Raw genomic sequence first — 21,977 nt, 5'->3', positions numbered from 1 at the left:
ACCTGCCTGTTATGTCGTCAAGTTGTCTCACAATCATGTGAGATGGACTGTGAAACTCCCTTTGCAGAGGTATTAACCAGTGTTGGGAATGTTACTGAAAATTACAGGTACTGCAATCTCAAAATCAAGTGTAAATGTTCGCATGGTCTGGCACCTTTTCTGTTCGATGAACTTGTTTCAAGACATCAGGATTCTAGTCGAGTCAACACACGGGCTTCAGTAAATGGTGACTGTCCCATTCCAATACGCGAAACCTCATTTGGACAGTCACTTAGAGCAGTGAGTGCATCTGGGACTTGTGCATGGTTAAATGTCACAGCACCAATGATACTGTATGTCCATTCCAAATAAAGAAATTAAGGTAGGACAATTATTGCACATTGTGAACAAAAATGAACCTTCAATCCTTAATAAGACAGAGCCAGTAAAGAAAGCAAAAAACACTAAGCTTAGGCCGTCCTTACCACAATACCTTGACACACCAGCCTGACCAGGCCCAGAAATAGTGAAGCCAGGGTCACAGAGGGTCATTGTACTCGGAAAATGATCGTGACCATAGAATTTAGTTCAAAGTCAACCAAAATTTTCTCAAATGAATGGATTTTTACCAATAATCTTGCCACACAATAGCATACTTGGCTAATATTTCAATAGAAAGCAATTCAATTAGGTTTTTGATTTGTTGTTTTTAACAGCCTGACCTGTAATAATAGGGATTGAAATGCGGAAACAACACACCTTATGACTAAAATACATGTGAAATAAAATGTTGACTTAATTAGATGTTGTGATTGTGCTTGAATATTCCATTTGTGTTAGGGTTCAAACTTTTATTGATTTATTTTTTTAATCAAATTTGCACTTCAGTGCATATCAGACATATCTAATGAAGTGACACAATAACCTCTCGATAAAATGATGATCCCTTGTAATAATACTATGTACCAAGGTTAGGAGGTTAACTCCTGCATGAGTCAGCAGTGTGGCAGGCATTTTTTAAAGGAAGACATTTTTTTCCAGAAATGATTGAATCTTTTTTCTGATCTACATATTTGTTATGTAGGTATTTTTTTTATTGTTGTTGTTAGATCATCTTTCTCATTATCACAAATAATGAAGTACAGTTCCCTTCTTGGAGGAAGTACTTCTATTTTATCCATGTGAAACACATCCAACTGGTCAAACCACAGATTCATGGGACAGTGCCAACTTTGACGGTATAAATCCAGGTAGCTGCCCCGCATCACATACATGAGGGAGAAAGCAGAAGGGACAGTCAGGTAATTGATACATATTGTTGATCTGAGTCATGATTTTTCAAACTTCTCTGCTGCATGATCTTAGTATTTCTGAAGGAAATTGGTGCCCATTTCTTACTACATCTTAGTTATCACTTTGTATAGACCTGTTTAGAATTTTATAAAGTAATTGTGATGCAAAATACATCTGTATAATCTGTATTTGTTTGTTTATTTTAACAAAGCAGTTTCAATTTCAACAATATCTTCTAACATTGTTTAAGTGTTCTTTTTACTGTTATAATCTTTCCTATACATTTTCTCAGACAATTAGACGATATTAGGACAACTGTCCTGTTAGCTTTTCATTAATCAGGATGCAAAAGTTATATTTATCTAATGAAACATCTTCTAATAGAACAAGTGCTTTGTTATTGTTGCTATTTGATGCATAAATCAATGTATCAATATACAGACTGGCAAACTTTAAAAAAATGAAGATAATACAGACATGTATCTGATCTTGCAGTGTACAGTGATCTTAATGAGGGGTGACACTTCTAAATATTGACTTTGTAGTTGACAGTAAATATGTCCTTCATAGCCACAGTCAATACAAAATGCATATGGGTCATCGTAAACCCACTTGTGGAAGCTTGGACTAGAAATACAGACACTACAATTTATTAAATATGACAAAAAAATAAGTAAAAAATTTGAATGAGATGATATCAGAAACATATTTTCTTTCTAGGAATACCTGAAATTACAGCAACCTAAAATAACAAAGAAGTCGCAAATAAACAACCTCATCGGGCCATTTTTGACCCGCTCGTGCATAACAACGTTTTTAGATGCTATTTCTTTGATTCTCTTTCAAATTCAATTAATTTGATGGTATTTCTATTTTGGTTCATTGTGTAAATCTCCAGTTTTTTTAAATTGTATTTGAATGAAATTACCGTATTTTATTTTCATTTAAATGTGCATATTAAATGGATCCACTTTATGATGTTGTGTAGGATTTGTAGGAAATCAATTCATGTCCACTTGGTAGTGTTTGTGCATGTTTGTGTGTGTGTGTGTTCGTATGTGTGTGCGTGTTTGTGTGTGCGTGTGAGTGCGTGTGTGGGCGTGTGTGGGCGTGTGTGGGCGTGTTTGTGTGTGTGTGTGTGTGTGTGTGTGTGTGTGTGTGTGTGTGTGTGTGTGTGTGTGTGTGTGTGTGTGTGTGTGTGTGTGTGTGCGCGTGCGCACACGCGTGGGTAATCCAACACTTTATATCTGGTCAACAGGTTTCAATTTTGGGATTTGGAGAATGGCTTCTCAAATCATGTTACCTGTGTTGCTTTTGGGGGTAATAAGTGAGTAACTGAGAAATTACATTGAATTTTCTTGATTCTTTAATTTTACCATCAATGTAGTTTTTGGCAATTGACATAAACATTGTAAAATTTACCTGTATCTGTATGGTGAGCCCTTTAGAAGAATTGAAATAAATTGCTGGCATTTGGTCAAAACAGACCAGACAACCATGTCAAAAGATTTTGTGAATTACCAACAGATTACATCTAACCTCACAGTGGTATGATTCTTTGTTTGTGAAGTGGAAGAGTAGCTTTGAAAGTATAATTACTTTAAGCCCAAAGTATATTTATTCTGTATTTAGCACTACATTTTGAACAATGTCAGGGTTTTGTGCTACTGAAAGATTAAGTGTTATTCATACAGCACAGCTATAATAAAACATATGGAGGTTAGAGAGATACCATAACACAGAAATTGGTTGGCTTCATTATCTTATCCAATCATATTGATGCTTTTTGTTTTCATAGGTGTGGTGACTCCGCAGACCACTGTTCAGATAACAGGAGGTATGTTACACCAATCTAATTTTCTTTATATCTCATACTATTAACAAGTAAGGCCTGCAATTATGTCAAAGGATTATTATTATTACCACTGGCTAAAAGCTAATAACACGAGTATGAGTTTATGCATTCTAAGGGTGAATAAGGAGCGTTGAACAGAAAATGTTATCTGTAGCTTTTGTCAAATAAAGTTTATTAAATTTATTTGACTTTTTTAAGGGATTGAAATACAAATATAGTATAGGGAAATATCACATGCACTGGCAGCAGATTTGTGAATAAGCAAGTACCTGGACTTTTAACTCATATAGCACACAGTCAGGACCTATTCAGGACATTTCCAGGAGTTGTATTTGAGGATTCAAGACAATACTTGCTCACAAGCAATGATATGACCTGCAAGTAGGCCTAGTTTTTGCTCCTTTAATTCCAGCTTTACTTGCATAAAAACAAACATGCATACCTGCTCACTGTCCACAGCGTTGTCTGGCCTCCTTGAAAAAAAAATAAAAAATAAAAAGCTTAGAATTGACATTGAAAGGATATTTTAACACCACATATGAAAAAGCTTGATGTTGTTATAATACAGCAGAAGATATTCTTGTGAGAGTTGGACAGGTACCACACTATGACACCAAAGGAAAATGTCTCTTTAGAGTGAGCCAAATAGTCTGCCGAGGATTTATCTCAACTTTTCATAAAAGACTTCATTCAAGGCTTAAAGACGGTGTTTTACTGCCCCCCTCTGGTTGCACCTGGAAGTGTTAAAAGATGGGCATGGCTACACCTGTATCTGCACTCACGGAAATAAACTGACACCATATAATTAGTCACATGACGTCACCAAACCAGTTAGCAAAATTATTTTGTCTTAAATTAGCATGATTACTTCCAATATACAGTATATCTCTAAGTGGCATTTTCAACAGGTTCAGTCAAGAATGCCACAAGAAGGGATACAAATGGACAGGCCCAGAACAAAATGACTTAGGGTGCATCACAGATTAAAGGGGGTGCAGCTACAATGACCAGCAACATGAATGGGTCAATAACACCGCCTCCTCATTAAGATAAAGGTTTCTGTGCCTTTCTTTACCAGAGTCGTTCTGAGAATGCTCCTAAAGAGCTCCATAGCAAGGACTTCTTCCAAGATTTTTTACCTCAGAGGGTACTCTAACAAAACTTGTGAAAATAGAAACAGGACTAGGACGATGGAAATGTATTTAAATCAGCTCACAGTTGAATTTTCCCCACATTTAACACATCACTTTAAAATTGTGGGGTCTTCTTTTTAAATACAATTCAATTTAAAGGGGATAATGCATTAAAAGAAAAAGTCTGGTTAAAATCTATTTCACAAAAAATATATATTTTAGGAAAATTCACAAGGGTTAGGAGTGTAATACATTTCAAATATTTAAAAACTGTCTAACAATATGAATAATACAAAATAGGGTCCCTGAAAGGCTTCTTATAGCTACAAACAACTTTTAAAAGTTGATTTTACCTGCCTTTCTGCCTTTATTGAGGGGGCAGCTGAGGAGAGACATTATGGTTAGGGTAAAGTGGGGTATGCATCAAGGAACTAAGCCTGGAATTCCAAACTGTGGCAGATGCATTGGGGGACTGTAGCCTCTTTATATTGGGCTCCTGCTCCACCAACTAAGTTAAACTGGTGCCCTGCTAATCATAACTGCTATATTGGAATTTTACTTGCATGCTGCTTCATGATAAAGTTCTCATTCTGAGTTACTATACACTCTATAATGTCATTAATTTGCGTATTGTTTTTTTCTGCTCTTATTTTAATAGTTCCAACTTCTACTCAGAACACAACTCAACAGCCAACTCCTCCATGGAATCCACTGGTTATTGGTGGTAAGTTGAATCCTGAAAAAAGTTCTAGTTTATCATTTGTTTGTTCTCTGCACAGACTTGTAATGCAATCATGTCAGAATCAGTGGCTTTAATAGTTACTAATGGAAGGATTAAATTTATGTGCGCTTTTTTCCAGTTCAGTGACTTTATGCTTTTTTATAGCAACAATTAGTGGTTGTTGGACAATGCATATTGATTGTTATGCTGCTGTACCTTTAAATCTTATCTAAAAATGTTAAATGTTGAGAACATTGTGCAGCAATTGCCTCAAAGGCTGTAATGAATGCTCACTGTATGTTTTGTTTTATGTTATGCCTGGTGTTCTTTCTAGGACCCCTCTACCCCATTGCTGGAACAACGACCGCTCGATCACTTGATGGAAGTTCTCCTCTGATTCTCCTGCAACACGATTTTGTGTACTTTGGACATGCATATAACCAGATATATGTATGTAAAAACAATTTGAGCAATACAAAAATCAATTATGTTTTTTTGAATTGAATATTTCAGACATTTGAGAATCATTGATGGAGTTTGAATAAAAATATAGTTACTTATGATATTAAAAACTTGCAGGGTTTCAGCCAATGCTTTGCAAGGCTGGCAGCTCTCCAGGCCTTAGTTTATCCCTCTGCGTGGTAGTCAAAGTGTTAAATAACTGGATGAGCAACATCTATTGATTAAAATGCTGTGAGGAACCAAGTAGGTTTGAGAAACTTGTACTTAACCCTTGTGACGTTCAACACTTTTTGCTTTCTATCATTTAAGCAACCTACGAAACTTTGCAAGATAGCTAAAAATACAGTAAAACTTCCTCTTTGACCTTAAGGGATAATATCAAGGGTGCAAGGTAAATGCCAATTCAACCTATTCAGCCAATTCTTTTTCAAAAGGCCAAACACTGGTGGTGGTAATAAAGAAGAGAGCAACATTGCAGTTCCTTAATGTACATAACCTTAACCCATCCACATTTCAACAAATTGCACCCTGCAGTCAGGTATTCCTTGATACAGCAAAGCACCCTGTTGTATCTTAAATTAATTATTTCTTTAGGTTATAAAAAAAAGGCATCAGATTCATAATTTTGTGCACAGAAATGTTGAAGGAACCTTTTTGCGTTATACCTTTTTTACATTCTCAATTGCACTTTTTTTTATGACTCTGTTACCATGTAAACTGTAGGACCCATCATCTGTCCCCTGTCAAAAAAGATACTTGACCACAGACCATGCCCTTGTCATAAGATGTTTTCCACCAGGCCGAACAACTTTTCTATAGGAAATCCTTAACTTTAACCAAAGATATGCTGATATGGCTGAACATGCTACTGTCATTACAAGTAATCTGTAACGACTAATTATTTTTTGCTTCCAGGTGAACCACAATGGACATATTACCTTTCACTCATCATGGTATAGTTACATACCTCAAATGTTTCCAATGCATGGTACCAGAGACATCATCGCGCCATTCTGGACAGATTTTGACAACAGAGAAACTGGTTGGGTCTACTACAACCAATACACCAGCGGCAGTGTTCTTAATCAAGCAAACCAAGACATTAATAACTACTTCCCAGGCCTGAACTTTAACGCCAGCTTGGTCTTTGTTGCAACATGGTATGAGATGGCCTACTTTCCAAACAGTGGAACAGTAAGTCATCATATAATGTAACAGGAAATTGCATCTGACATATTGGTGTTTTATCTTTGAGTGTATTTACTACAAAAACTGTAAATCCACCTTTTTTTTCAGGAAACTACAGTTCAAGCAGTCTTGATCTCTGATGGCCAGTACTCATTTGTGCTGATGAACTATGGAATCATAGCCCCACCGGTTCACAATGTGCAGGTTTGAACAATTAAAATGATCAATTCTAATAAAAAAAAAAACGATAAGCATTGTATTAAGTTCACACTTATTTAAACTTTTATGCAGAAATGTAAATGCAATTTTATCTTTGTATATTTCAGGCAGGATATGACACAGTCCATTCATCATACCATTTCACCATACCCGGATCATTCTCCAACAATGGAATAGGCAATAACTCAAGTTTCCGCCAGAGTAGCAACGTCAACGAACTCGGTCGCTGGGCTTTCCGGGTGGACAATGGAACGAGAGGCTGTGTAATCAACTGTAAGTGATTTTTCTCCTTTTTTCTTCTGAAGCAGGGTTGTATGAAGAAGCTGTTGATAGTAAGTGTATTTGTCGCAGGAGATGCCTGTCCACCTGACCCTTGTGTTGAGAAACCAGGCAGGAAGTTAAGTTTTAGATTGCTGCAGGTACCATTTAATTTAGCAAATTTTAAGAAACTACCACCTAAAAACCAATGTCAGTAGATTTAGCTATACATTATTTATTTACTTCTTTGGGTGAGCAATGAAGCAGCATTTGAAACATTCGTTACTAGTAAACATGAGTAAGCAATGGACTAAAAGGGAATACTTTCATTTATGTGCTTCCTTAAAGGCTACTGGTGGATAGGAAACACTTTTAAACAGGATTTATCACTTGGATGCTTCTCAATGAAAGAGTTGATTTTTGAAGTGTCAACAGGACTATTTTCACCATACAAATAATTTTTTTTGCGCTTATTTATAAGGTCCAACCATTCCTCCGACGACAACAGTTCAGCCAACTCCTCCATTGAATCCTCAGGTTATTGGAGGTAAGTTGGATCTTAAATAATAGTATTTGTTTTCATATGTCCATTCTATGAACACACAATCCATGGCTTTATGTCAAAAATGGTTGCAAAAAGTACTGTACTTATAACTGAGGGATTTTACTTATTTCCAGTGGGTTAGAGATAATACCTCTATTGTGTGACTGTATGTTTGTTAACAAAACACAGTTGCTTTGAAAAGGACATATTGGCCTTATTTGTTAAGTCAAATTTCAACTTGTTGTACCTTAAAAGTGGATTGAGAAATGTTAAACATTATGCAACAGCTGCCTAGGAGACTGATATTGATGTGCCTTGTATTTTTCTGTAATTGTTGTGTCCATTGTTCTTTCTAGGACCCCTCTACCCCATTGCTGGAACAACGACCGCTAGAGCACTTGATGGAAGTTCTCCACTGATTTCCCTGCAGCACCCTTTTGTGTACTTTGGACAGACGTATAACCAGATTTATGTATGTAAAAAAATATTCAGCAAACGTTTTTAGTATTTTCTTAATGTCGGAATAAATTTTCATTCTACAGACAATACAGAATAGTTTTCACAAATACTGGTTTCCCTCCAAGTCTAAGTGGACCCATCCCCTTGGTTTTTCAAACATAAAATGGTTGCTATGGAAACATCTGTTGATTAAAAAGCTAACAAGAACACAGTATAGGCTTTTTTTGGACCGCAGGAACCTTTCATAGTTCTAGGAACAGTTCCAACCCTCGCCATTTTTATGAATTCTGTAACCCAGGAACTATGAACTATTAATATTAAAATAATAAGGAAGAGGAAGACTTTCACTTGGGTTTCCATTATGACTAAGATGTTCCCCAAGACACAGATCAACAATGCACAGCTAGTTAGCACTTTGTTCATGGTACAGCCAAGCACCACTTTGCGTTTTGAAATTGTCATAATTAGCCTGTACCATTTAATTTGTACACCAACTTAAGACGCAAGTCAACTTCAAGCACTGACTTATGAAGGAATCAGTGAAACCTTTTTTCTTAATACTCAATTCATTAATTCCAACAGGACTTTCAAGTTTTCTGTTAGTAACCTTGACATGTACCTACACATATACTGATTGCATAACCTTCAATTAACAGTGTATTCAACTCCTTTGTCAGTAGAGTTCTTTTATGATAAGAAGAATTGAAACTATGAGATGATTAATGTACTGAAGCCTTAAAGTACTTCTTTTGCCAAAGTTTGTTTATTTTTTTCCCCAGGTGAACCATAATGGACACATGACCTTTGACTCATCATGGTATAGTTACATACCTCAAATGTTTCCAATGCATGGTACCAGAGACATCATTGCACCATTCTGGACAGATTTTGACAACAGAAAAACTGGTTGGGTCTACTACAACCAATACACCAGCGGCAGTGTTCTTAATCAAGCAAACCAAGACATTAATAACTACTTCCCAGGCCTGAACTTTAACGCCAGCTTGGTCTTTGTTGCAACATGGTATGAGATGGCCTACTTTCCAAACAGTGGAACAGTAAGTCATCATATAATGTAACAGGAAATTGCATCTGACATATTGGTGTTTTATCTTTGAGTTTATTTACTACAAAAACTGTAAATCCACCTTTTTTTTTCAGGAAACTACAGTTCAAGCAGTCTTGATCTCTGATGGCCAGTACTCATTTGTGCTGATGAACTATGGAATCATAGCCCCACCGTTTCACAATGTGCAGGTTTGAACAATTAAAATGATCAATTCTAATTAAAAAAAAACCGATAAGCATTGTATTAAGTTCACACTTATTTAAACTTTTATGCAGAAATGTAAATGCAATTTTATCTTTGTATATTTCAGGCAGGATATGACACAGCCCATTCCGCTTACTATTTCACCATCCATGGAGCATTCTATAACATTGCATCACACAATGAATCTACCAGTCTCAACCAGAGCAGTAATGTCAACATACCAGGTCGCTGGGCCTTCAGGGTAGACAATGGAACCAGGACCTGCACTTTCAATGGTTAGCTCAGACCCACTTTTCTAATCTTGTTTTTTAGGTTTGTGGCAAGAGTAGGTGATGGTCATAACTAATTATGTCAAATAACGCATTTTCAAAAGAATTTATTTGAATAAATCGAAGGAAATATGCAAATTAAGGTAGACTGAAGCTGTAGGGAAGGAAAAAATTGTTAAACAATATAATAATGCAAATACTAATAAGGAGAATTAAGATACATTTTTATTTTAATCACAGAATCTAAAATGGGCTAAACGAGGTCAAATGCTTAAAACACTACCAGTCTAGAAATAAACCAAAACTGAGCTTAAGCCACTAGTGAAGAGGCAGACTACACTGAGGAAGGTGTGGGGTGCAACCACATACTCAGGTGCAGCACAGAAAATCACACAGCAATCCTCAACAACTTTGGTGTAGTCTACTTATGCCCCAGTGCTCTTTAACTCACATGCAACAATTGGAGAGCCCTCACCCTGGGTGCCTAGCTTCCCAACTAAGTGGCTGAAAGAAAAACAAAAATAATTTAAATAACCAAAACAAAGTAAACACAAGCAAATTCCAGTCAGTTGACGGCAAACTAAATGAACACAAAGTTGAAGTAATACAAAAACAAAACAACATGAACAAACCAATCAAAACTAACTGGGACAATCGATGAGTGAAAGGGGCCAAAAAGAAAAGTACTTTAGTACAAAAGGGGACTAAACACTACAATACAGCAGCAGTTTAAGCAACCAAAAGGAAAACAAATATTAATAAAAAATCAATCAATGCTTCACCTCAAAACTAAAAATAGAGAGCCACCCTACAGAGCAAGTAACCACAGGCCAGCTATTAAATCTGCAGCAACAACCAAACAAGGATGTTATTAACAAATAAAACCAGCTAGAAACACATTGAATCAAGGCTGTACCTACCATCAGCAACACCAAACACAAATACACATGCCAGACAGGAGCAGGAGACCTGTACCTGGCATACAGCTCCCTTAAATAAGCTCACCTGATTAGTTAGTGGGGGAGGGGACAGGTGAAAGGCTGTGTTCAAGAACTCACTGTTGTGTTGTCTACCACATGTTGAACCCAGGTATATTTTTTTGTGCACTGATTACATTAAAATATGGTAACCTATACATAAACAGAGTAGACAGAGAACCTTCTCACATTTGTTATTTGAAGTCCTTCGAAAGTGTTATATGCCCAAGAAGTTCTCAAATGTAAAATTGTTTAGGAATGTCAATGTCTTCAAGTTGAACAAGACAGACTTATTTTTTGTACCAACTTTACTGTCAGCCATTGTTACATTAAGTTTTGGAGGGCATTCCCTATGTAACTTTTCTTTTTATTTCCTACAAAGGTTCACCAGTACAATTGTTTGAGTCATTCTGGAGCGACAGTACCTGTTCACAGAAGTGCACCTGCACCTTAGCAGGCCTACAGTGTCACAGCCAACCCTGCTCTTTTTCCCAAGTCTGCCAGCCTGCAGCCTTTCAGTACTCCTGCCAGACGGTGCAGAAAGGCATCTGCACTATAAGTGGGGATCCGCATTACTATACCTTCGATGGCACAGTGTTTCACTTTCAGGGTACCTGCACTTACATTCTCTCTGAGCAATGTGGACTAGAGCTGCCCTACTTTAGAGTAGAGGGCAAGAATGAGCATAGGGGCAGCACTCATGTTTCATGGACCAGACTGGTTAAAGTGTTTGTCTATAATGAAACCATTGAGCTTGTGAAGGGACATCATGGAGAGGCCAAGGCAAGTAACTATTATTACTAAGTTATTAAGTTACTAATTATTACGTTTTCATTCCCTGTGGTATTTTTTTTTTTTTAAACATTTTTTACAATAATTTTTTTGCTTTCCGGTGTGCTTACAGGTAAATGGAAGTTTTAAAGCAACTCCAATCTCCCTCAACAATGGCGCTATCCAGGTTTTTGAGTCAGGTTTTTCTTTGATCATCAGCACTGATTTTGGATTAGAGGTATCCTATGATAACAACCATTTGGCCAAGATCAGTCTGCCTTACACATACTTTAATGCAACATGTGGCTTGTGTGGAAACTTCAACAATAACCCTGGGGATGACTTTCGGACCCGCCAAGGCGAGCTTGTTAGCTCTGACGTGGTTTTTGCTGACAGCTGGCAAGCATCAGTAGGTGATGAACCTGGCTGTGGGACAAATTGTGGAGGTCTAAACTGTGCTGCCTGCACCGAGAGTCAGACAGCTTTATTCAGCAATTTTGACCATTGTGGTATCCTCAAGAACAATTCCGGTCCATTTGCTGCATGCCATCCACATCTTTCTCCAGAGCTCTTTGCCGAGAACTGTGTGTTTGATCTATGTGTGGGAGAAGGTTACCAGCCCATACTGTGCCAAGCCCTTAACGTCTATGCAAGTCAGTGTCAACAGTTGGGTATTCAGCTTGCAAGCTGGAGGAGCGAAGGATTCTGTGGTACATCTCTTTCTTTCAACACCATAAAACATATTTTGCTGTAGTTGCTTTGAAATTAATATGAATTTTCTTTTCTTTTGTTTAGAAATCCCATGTCCCTCCAACAGTCACTTTGAGTCTCAAGGAACAGGATGTCCAGCTACCTGTGTCAATCCAAATTCTACCTATAACTGCCCTCTAAATAACAAGGAGAGCTGCATCTGTGATTCTGGCTACATCCTTAGTGGTGGAGTCTGTGTTCCTCATGCTGAGTGTGGCTGCAGCTTTGAGGGTAGCTACTACCGCTCTGGAGAAACAGTAATACTAGATGAGGACTGTGGCAGACTTTGCAGCTGCAGTTATGGCTCCATGACCTGCAGTTACCATGGTTGTGGCCCACTTGAATCTTGCAGTGTGGTAGACGGTGAAAGAGGATGCACACCTAACAGTTATGCAACATGCTGGGTTAAGGGCCCAGGGTCATATCATACATTTGATGGAAAGGCATATCAGTACCCTGGGGCCTGTCGATTGACCCTTGCCAAAGTAATGGGATTGTCTAATCACCCACACTTTATGGTGACAACAGAGAAAGTGCCCAGAGGACAGCAGGGTTTTGCCAATGTGCTAACGTTTGAGGCAGAGGGAACACAAGTCTCCATTGAAATAACAGGCAGCAGCAGTGTTAAGGTAATATAGAGCTCATGAAGACAAATGTGACAACACGTATGTTAAAATATTGTCCCAACAATTCCAAAAGATCTTCTAATTATGTCTTTTTACATTGCCATTTAGGTCGATGGTCAACGTATCAGACTACCCTTCAGCTCAGCATCAAACCAAATCCAGATCTACCACAGCAGCATTCACAGTATCATCCTTCACACCTCATTTGGTGTAACTGTGCAGACAGTCTGGCCTCACTATGTGCGTGTCACAGCACCTGGTATCTACAATGGCACACTTGGTGGACTCTGTGGTAATTACAATGGTCACCCTTATGACGACTTCCTCACACCCAATGGCAACCTAGTCAATAGCTCTCAGATTTTTGGGGACAGTTGGCGAGATGGCTCCCTTGCTGCTCACTGTGTGGAGAACAGAGATCATAACTCTACAACATACAACAAGTCTAGGCAGGACTGTGACATCCTTGGATCACCACATGGGCCATTTGCCAAGTGTTGGGCTTCAGTAGATGCACAACAGCATGTGGATGCCTGTGTGGATATCATTGAAGCCTCTCCAGATCCAGCATCATTCCATTGCAAGGTCCTACAAGATTATGCACTAATGTGTCAACAGAAGGGTATCATCCTAGGATACTGGAGGAATTTAACTGGTTGTGGTAAGCATTTTGCTTTTGGTGAAGCTAGCTTGAAAATAAATAATTTTAATATATCTGCTTAATCATTTATTTCTGTTTCTCTCTAGAGCAAAACTGCCCTGTGAACAGCCATTACGAACTCTGCGGAGGTTCTTGTCCTTCCTCTTGCCCCACCCTCTCATTTCCCTTCTCCTGTAACAGTCAGTGCCAGGAAGGATGCCAGTGTGATGATGGTTTTGTCCTTAATGGCAATCAATGTGTGCCACCAACAGACTGTGGATGCTATTATCAAGGACGCTATCGAGAAAGTGGTGATCAGTTTTGGGATGGGGAGGAGTGTCAGAATTTGTGCAACTGTAATGGCAATACTGGAATAGTCCACTGTAACCCAAGCTCCTGTGGTCCCCTTGAGTCCTGCCGTGTGGTGGAGGGAGAGTTTGGATGCCATCCAAGCCCGCATGGCATCTGCTCTGCATCAGGTGACCCTCACTACCTCAGCTTTGATGGCAAACCGTTTGACTTCCAGGGGACCTGCCGGTATGTTCTGGCAACACTTTGTAATGCCACTGATGAACACCATGAATTCTCAGTGGAAGCAAAGAATGAGCAATGGCAAGGCGCTCCTGTCTCAATCACAGCTGAAGTTTTTGTCAATGTGTGGGGCTATCAAGTGCACCTGTCAGGGGACATCAGTGGCATGGTAGAGGTGAGTCAACCATTTGGGAACTGTTGGTCAATCTAGGGGATCCTTGCTAAAGTACGTTTTTGCTTACAGCCAGTAAAATGGCATTTTAATTTATTGAGTTGTTTAATAAAACTGTTTTGGTTAGTTATAATCCTCTGTTTGTTTTTTATTTCCAATGGTATAGATAAATGGAATTACAACAAATTTACCAGTTCTCTTGAAAGGAGGCCAAGTTTCCATCTATGCAAGTGGATCTCGCACATTTGTTAGTACTGACTTTGGCCTGAGTGTCACATACGACGGATGGAGTACAGTGACTATCTCTGTGCCTTCTAATTACAGGTATCTGCAACTTAAACTTTATTTCTACTTATTTAGGTACATTACACAAATACTTTTAATTGGAATATTTTAAGCCCAAAAAAATTCTAATTTAATTGTGTATTTCAATGTATTTATGTTGTTAACTTGTCGACTTCTTATTTGTTTTGTCTTTGAAGTAATTTTTGTGTAACAATATGAATATTTTGTATATTATTACTTAAAGTGGGCAGACATGTGGACTTTGTGGCAACTTCAATGGGGATCCAAATGATGACTTCCACACCCCGTCAGGAATGATTGTCAACACTCCAGATGAGTTTGGAAAAGCTTGGAAAGTGGCAGGCAACTACACCTGCAGTGATGGGTGTGGCTCCTCCTGCCAGCAATGCACCAACGACCAGCCTGCTAGAGCCAAATGTGAGCTGATTCAGGCAGCTGATGGCCCCTTCAGCTTCTGCCATGGGCAGGTGGACCCAGCACCATATTTCAATGACTGTGTGTTTGATGTTTGTGTGTCGGGCAATGAGGGCCAAGATCTTCTGTGCAGGGCAATTGAGGCATATGTCACTGCATGTCAGTCTGCTAATGTTCGAATCTACCCTTGGAGAGAGAACACAACCTGCCGTAAGTTAACACCGTTAAAAAATAAAGTTGACCATTGCATCTAAATACAGGCTTGGTAAATTGACTACATTTTTCTGTTGTAACCATCTAAAATCAATCTTGTTTCCTCAATTTTAAAGAACTTGACTGTACAACGAACACCCATTATGAGCTGTGTGGTACTGACTGTGGCCACACCTGTGCCAGCAGCATTGATGCAACCTGTGTGCAGGTTTGCTCTGAGGGATGTTTCTGTGATGAAGGCTTCGTAAGGAGTGGGACAAAATGTGTCCCTGTAGAAAACTGTGGGTGCCAATATGATGGCTACTACTATAATGTGAGTAATATACCTGTTGATAAGTAGTTTTATATAATTTTCCCTAAAAATGTATCTGACATTCTGTATTATGACACAAGCCAATACACATACATTTCATTGGCTAATTGTCAGCTCTTGTTTATCAGAGAGGCAATAATTCTCCCTCTGTCAACCATTAAAAATATATATATATTTTAAACTTTGTCTAAAAATGTAATTAAGATATGTGCTTCTGTAAGGGATTAGGGGTGAGTATTTACATATTAAGTCTAGCCACAGATACTCACCTAAAGGGCAAAACATTTCTTGACTGTGTGCACAGTTTTCTTTGTGTGCCCAGTCACACTTTGGTTACTATTGCAACACATGAAGCACATTTTGCAATAATTTGGCTGAATATTTCACCTAATTTTTTTGAGCTATAGTAAAATATGACATATTCATAAGTACATGTTGCACATATAAACATTTTTTAATTTGAGGATACTATTTAGAGCCTGTTGCATAACCCAAAAAAATGTAAAGGGGGAAACAGTGGTTTCTGTTTTGGTCTACTTCTAAAGGAAAATATTTAGATTATTGAATTTAATTAAACTTTTAAGCATTTATTACTTGGCAACAACGTTGTTGAAAAAAAAAGAAGTGTGGTGTCCTTTATTCATGTGACATATACTATATTCAGTTATTTTTTATTGGTCTCTCTTTTTCACATGCTCCAGGCTGGTGAGTCCTTCAGGACGGACAATTGCTCCCTACAATGTCAGTGCCATGCTCCCAATGACCTGCGCTGTTCTGCTGCATCTTGCACTCCTGCACAAGAGTGCACAATTAGAAATGGCAAGCTAGGCTGTTTTGCTGCAACATCTGCTATGGCTACTTGCACTGTGTGGGGAGACCCACACTACTCTTGCTTTGATGGGGCACTGGCTCATTTTCAGGGCACATGCTCTTACATCGTTACTGAGAGTGGGAGCCACAGTATGAATGAAACACAGTTTCAGGTAGTAGCCACCAATAATCACCGAGGCAACAACCACGTGTCGTTTGTATCAGCAGTGGATGTATACCTCTCAAATATGCCAGAGAGTGCACACATAAGGATTGGACCGAACAAAATAGTTAAGGTAAGCTCTTTATTATTTTTAAGATGCTTAATAAAAAAAAAAAAAAGAGGCCACAAGCATGTTCTCATTCCTTTCCTCTTTCATCTCTCATCCCATCAGGTAAATGGAAGTGAGGTGTCTCTTCCCACCATTGCAGGCACCTTAGTTCATGTGTCAAGGAAGGGAAGCTTCATAGAAGTCAATGCCGGTGACCTGATAGTAGAGTTTGATGGAAAGAGTACATTAATGGTGAGAATCGGCAAAAACCGTGAAAACAGAGTCAGTGGGATGTGTGGAAACTTTAACGGTGACTCTTCAGATGACAAAGTCTTGCCTAATGGAACATTGGCTCTAAATGATAATCATTTCGGGCACAGCTGGATGTCACCGACAAGCCAACCAGGGTAAGCGCTTGTAAAAAAAAATAACATTCAGATACCATTGTTAGTTGACATTCTTTCATTTCATAAAGAAACAGGTCTTGTTCAAGTTGACCACAATGTAATAATCACTTACTACAGTTAGTTTTAAGATGGTTATGAAAAACACTGGAAACAATGCCTTTATATGACCTACAAAAGCAGACATCTTGTCAGCAACAATGTAGACCATTAGTTATTATTACTTTGTCAGATATGGTCTGAAACATTACATTGGCTCCATTTGCAAGCAAATTTGCACACTTTGTATGTGACTGTAATAATCACAGAAGGCACTGTGACATTATGCATAATGTGATATTGTCTTTTCTAGATGTGGATCCACAGATGATGACGTTGGTGATGGATTGACCGACTGCCCCTTCATGCAAGAATACTCTGACCTCTGTAGTGTCATCACAAACACCACTGGCCCATTCAGTTCCTGTCACTCACACTCTGACCCACAGCCATTTTACAGCGCCTGTGTGTATGATCTCTGCCTCTACACTCAAGCCAATGGCATGCTGTGTTCTGCTGTGTCTGCCTATGAGTCAACTTGCTCAGTTCTTGGATTAAACATCCCAGAATGGCGCTCTGCTTTGTATTGTGGTAGGTTTCAACTACCCTAAGGGGCATATGAGATATAGAATCAGGAATAAAAAAGACTCCTGGCAACTTGTGTATAGATGGTAGTTTCTGTTCCATGATTTGTTGCAGTTTTAACCCTCCTTTCCTAATCATTTTCTCAACTTCACCACAGCTGAGTCAGACCCATGCGATCAATTGGACTGCTCAGAGGATGAGTGGTGCGGTGAGCGTTATGGAGAGTACGGCTGCTTCTGTGATGAGCAGCACCATCGGGCAAAACATGAGAGCTATGGTGAGAATATGCCAGTTAAATCCTGAATCATTGCATTTAAGTCAAGAAATGGACACGCTTGAGTACATAAGCTCACATTCATAGGGATTTAAAGAACATAAGTATTGTCTAAATTTTGAACATTAACTATCTCTTTTAACCAATATCAACATAGTTTTTGCAGTTAAGGGGCAGCACAACAAGCTGATAACAAAACACTGACATATGAACACCTTAAACAGTACAGTTCTGGAGTAAATCAGAACTTTAAAAAAAAAAATACATGGTTATTTGCCTTCAAGTCAAAACTACCAACCTTTTAGATAAAAAGGCAGAATTGAACTACAGTACGAGTCTCAAGGTGTACTTGGACAAATTTTTCCAATGACCTAGCTTGAAATTTTCCTCAGAATGCAGTTTATTGTGGAAGGAAATTTAGAGGATACAATGTTGAAAAAACTGTCAGTTCAATCTGGGTCTGAACAACTTTATACTTCTTCATTTTGGATGAAATATGAATGAGTTTAACTATTCAGATTGTCAGCCCTGACTGACGTTGTTTCCTTAAAATGTTAGCTTATGCTCCTAATTATTAAACGTGTACCATCCATGTCGGACAAAGCATACAATCAACAACCTAATCTACACCGTTGGTTAGTCAGCATAATCAACATCTCTATACAGATGCTATGTGATCAAATTTGTCATATAAAAGCTAACCAATAACCATGACACAGGCAATAGAAACTCTTAAAATGTTGCTTTGTATTGTGTATTTGGCTTTTGCAGACTCGTCAATCGCTTGTGTCAGCAGTACAGGCACCATGTCTTTGTCGCGCTGCCAGTTGTTTGAAGCTGGCTTCAAACCAAGCACCCTCCACCTCAAAGATCACTCCTGCAACGGGACAATTCAGGACGGCAAACTAGTGTTTCAATTTGACAATGAAGAGCACAAGTGCGGGACAGTTCTTAGGGTAAATCTATACCTTATATAATAAATATTAGAACACAATCTGAGTTGTATGAATATTCTTTGGATGCGATTTGAGAGGTTAAAACAACTACTGTATTTGAACTATTATTAACCCCTTACATTTTGTCATCTCGTATTTCAGAGCAATGGGACCCACATCATCTACGAGAACACCATTAAGGGTGACGTGGACACCCATGGCGAACTAATTAGCCGTAAAAATAATCTAAATCTGAATTTCTGCTGTGACTACCCTCTGACCAGGGCCCTGTCTATGGCTGTGGGCATCAACCCTGTAGAGAGGTAGCAATAACTTCCCCTCTGCATTCTTTGTTAACTTTTTTTTACTCTTGTTGCATACTAAATAAACGAAAAACATCTCTTCATAGTGTTTTTAGTATAGTATAGCAAGTAGATTTTCATTATTTCCATTTTCCAATAACACTTTAAAAAACTAAGTGTCAGCATCAGCCTAGAACCTTAATGTTTTTATTGTTTTGTCATACTGGTGCTGTATGATAACAGTGTTGATTAAAAAGACTTAAATTAATTTAAACAAATGTTGTGCCAATTACCTGAACTCTTCTCCGCCCAACCCTTTAAAGCAACATTCATCCAGAAACTCAGGGGAGTCTAATGATCCATGAGTGGGATGTGAATATGTCAAAAATACTCAAAGGACTACCCTGTATTATGTTAATTGTATTTACTGAACAAATCTTATGTATTGCTGCATATCAATTGAGCTTATAGATAACCTGCTTCTTTAGTTTAATCACAACATATTTTTTTGTTTTTAGCATCGTGAACAGGAATCTACCTGCTGGCGTTGGGCAGTATAGTATCAGAATAATACCCTACCAGGACGCAGACTTCCACACCCCCCTCACTGGTGACAACAACACAGAAATTGAAATCAACCAAAGGATATATGTGGAGGTTCGGACAGAAGGACTTGATGAACGGCAGATCTCCACCATCCTAGACTCTTGTTGGGCCACGCCTGTCAACATTGCAAACTACCCTGTCCGCTGGGATCTCATCAGTGCAGAGTAAAGCCACGTTTTTCAACTTTAACTTGTCCTCCTCACTTGTTTGTTGTTCTTAACTTTCTGCAGCCATCATCTCTTATAACATTGATTATGTTACTTTACATGGTCTGCATGTCAACAACTTTGCCTGTCTTCTAGGTGTCCTAACCCACAAGATGGTACAGTAGAGGTGATTCAAAATGGCATCTCCACAGTGTCCCGATTCTCCTTCAAGATGTTCACCTTCACCAACTCTTCAACCATCTACCTGCATTGCCAGGTCCACCTCTGTCTTTTGAAGAATAACAACTGCGTCAATGTGAGTACTATTTTGTTTGTGTGTGTATTGTACAGATTATCAACCGGTGCATCACAATAAGATGTTTATGATTTTCTGCAGAACTGCTACCCAGGTCATCACGGGCGAGTTCAGAGGGATGTATCACAACATGAACCTACAGACATCTCAGTTGGACCCATTGTCCTGAGACAGGCACGATCACTTTACAAAGGTAAAGTTATCTTATTTTTTGCATTTTAGATGACATACAGCTGTTGGAGACATTTCATCTAAAACATTGGTTGTTCTTTTGCAGATGGCAGAGTGGAAAAGAGCAATGCCTCGGGCCAACTGACCTGCATGGTGACCTTACTAGTCAGTTTACTGACTGTTAAAACTCTGATCTAGACGGCTCAAATTTAAGCCCTCGCACAGTCAGCGAATGAATGTATACATATTACACCACAACAGAATCAGTCAGCACTAGTTTTTTTTTTTGATCATTTTTTTAGAATGCTTAATGGTTTTATCTTTGTCAGGATCCACCAAAAAAGTAGAAGGAGATACCTTTTTTTGTGTGAAGTGAATGACATTGATTTCCGGTGCTCATCTTTTTGTATTTCTTACAATGATTATCAGTTTAGCATTAGATGATAGTGTTAATTGTTAATAATGAAGGAAAAGCGGTTAATGAAGTTATGTAAGTGTAAAATATAAATCCTCATCAGGTCAATATATTTTTCATTTACATTTTGGATTGGATTCATATTTTCTAAACTTTGTTCTTGATTTGTTTTTTTTTTGTCTGTCAAAAGGTTGTTTTATAAAAGTACAGGAGACCTACAGAATGTGCAGAATTACAAAGTTGAATCCCTTTGCAATGTTCTTGCTTAGATCCTTATTGTCTGTCATTTTTTAAATGACAGACAATTTTTTTAAAATCATGCAAAATAAATTCAAATGTATTTTAAATTGTGGAGTCTGCATCTTATTGGAAAAGGATTTACCTTTTCATATTTAAAACTGTATCCTGATGCAAATATTAGGTTGTGACATAATCTGAATTGCATTACAGTTCAATACAAATTACTATAATAAAGTCAGTCCAGATTTAAAGCAAGATGAGTTGACACAGAATCCTTTTTAATCAAGGAAAATGGATTTGAATTTTCCTGAACACTGCACCATTACATAATTAGAGAAATTATACTTTGACAGGCCATAATAAAAAAAAATGTAAAAAATTAAATACAAATACATCACTCTAGCCTCAGGACCCATCATCCTATCCTTAATAATAATAATAATAATAATAATAATAATAATATAGAGAAATGACATATCATGAGGAATCCTTACCCAAATTTCTGAAATTTTTCAACTAACCAAATCATTTAATGAAAAATGGGGCCATTTGGACCTCAGGTGGTACAAAACATTTGACAGAACAAACAGAAGGAATCAGGAACACATTCTACACTGACTGAAAACAGATCTGCAACCTACTTTTGGTCTTCGGCCCACCAGTTGAGAACCACTGCTCTAAATCAAATTTACTTCTTGACAGAAGTGAAGAATAGAAAATTAGACAAAATCCAGCGAGGACAAAATCAACAAACAACTAGCGGACACATGCAGCAGCAGAAGAGAGATCAAACTGAAATCTAGAAATCTAACCATTAATGATGTGCTTTCTGTATTTATCTGACATCAAACTTTATCCATTACAAATCAGATTTAGAGTTGATATAGTTCATAACCCTCTGATTATCATTTATTTTCTCAGCTATTATGAGGACCCCACTGTCCAGACAACAGCTTTTATGAGTTGTGTCAAGTGACTTTGCCAACAGAATTAATTCCACATGGTGTAGCTGCCAATAGCCTCGCCCTCTACAATAAATAGCACTTCGAACAGTATAACATCTGCAGAGTTACTGTAGCAGCCCTCGGCAACAACA

General features: G+C 38.1%; 1 protein-coding gene across 1 annotated transcript; it reads left to right on the top strand.

The window, feature by feature from the left end:
* The first annotated feature begins 1,261 nt into the window (after positions 1 to 1,261).
* On the top strand, positions 1,262 to 21,136 carry LOC109987783 (alpha-tectorin-like). The gene is made up of 31 exons (XM_029278306.2): positions 1,262 to 1,280; positions 2,531 to 2,599; positions 3,071 to 3,109; positions 4,919 to 4,984; positions 5,316 to 5,431; positions 6,359 to 6,637; positions 6,740 to 6,835; positions 6,958 to 7,123; positions 7,590 to 7,655; positions 8,009 to 8,124; positions 8,891 to 9,169; positions 9,273 to 9,368; positions 9,491 to 9,659; positions 11,013 to 11,413; positions 11,535 to 12,111; positions 12,197 to 12,780; positions 12,886 to 13,438; positions 13,525 to 14,123; positions 14,287 to 14,444; positions 14,650 to 15,050; positions 15,170 to 15,366; positions 16,068 to 16,472; positions 16,572 to 16,855; positions 17,205 to 17,482; positions 17,634 to 17,753; positions 18,522 to 18,706; positions 18,848 to 19,008; positions 19,506 to 19,757; positions 19,896 to 20,055; positions 20,137 to 20,248; positions 20,333 to 21,136. The coding sequence occupies exons 2-31, from the start codon at positions 2,554 to 2,556 to the stop codon at positions 20,422 to 20,424; spliced, it is 7,053 nt and encodes a 2,350-aa protein (XP_029134139.2). The 5' UTR covers positions 1,262 to 1,280; positions 2,531 to 2,553; the 3' UTR covers positions 20,425 to 21,136.
* Positions 21,137 to 21,977: the final 841 nt, after the last annotated feature.

The sequence above is a fragment of the Labrus bergylta genome, chromosome 21, assembly GCF_963930695.1.
Source record: "Labrus bergylta chromosome 21, fLabBer1.1, whole genome shotgun sequence".
In the NCBI taxonomy this organism is placed as follows: Eukaryota; Metazoa; Chordata; class Actinopteri; order Labriformes; family Labridae; genus Labrus; species Labrus bergylta.
This window is presented reverse-complemented; position numbering and strand designations above follow the sequence as displayed.

What these genes read in the sequence shown, in the direction of transcription:
- LOC109987783 (XM_029278306.2), top strand. Translation starts at nt 2,554, where the DNA reads ATGGCTTCTCAAATCATGTTACCTGTGTTGCTTTTGGGGGTAATAA. An exon ending in CACCGTTTCACAATGTGCAG is followed by an intron (nt 9,369 to 9,490) that starts GTTTGAACAATT and finishes TGTATATTTCAG; the next exon opens with GCAGGATATGACACAGCCCA. An exon ending in ATGATGGCTACTACTATAAT is followed by an intron (nt 15,367 to 16,067) that starts GTGAGTAATATA and finishes CACATGCTCCAG; the next exon opens with GCTGGTGAGTCCTTCAGGAC.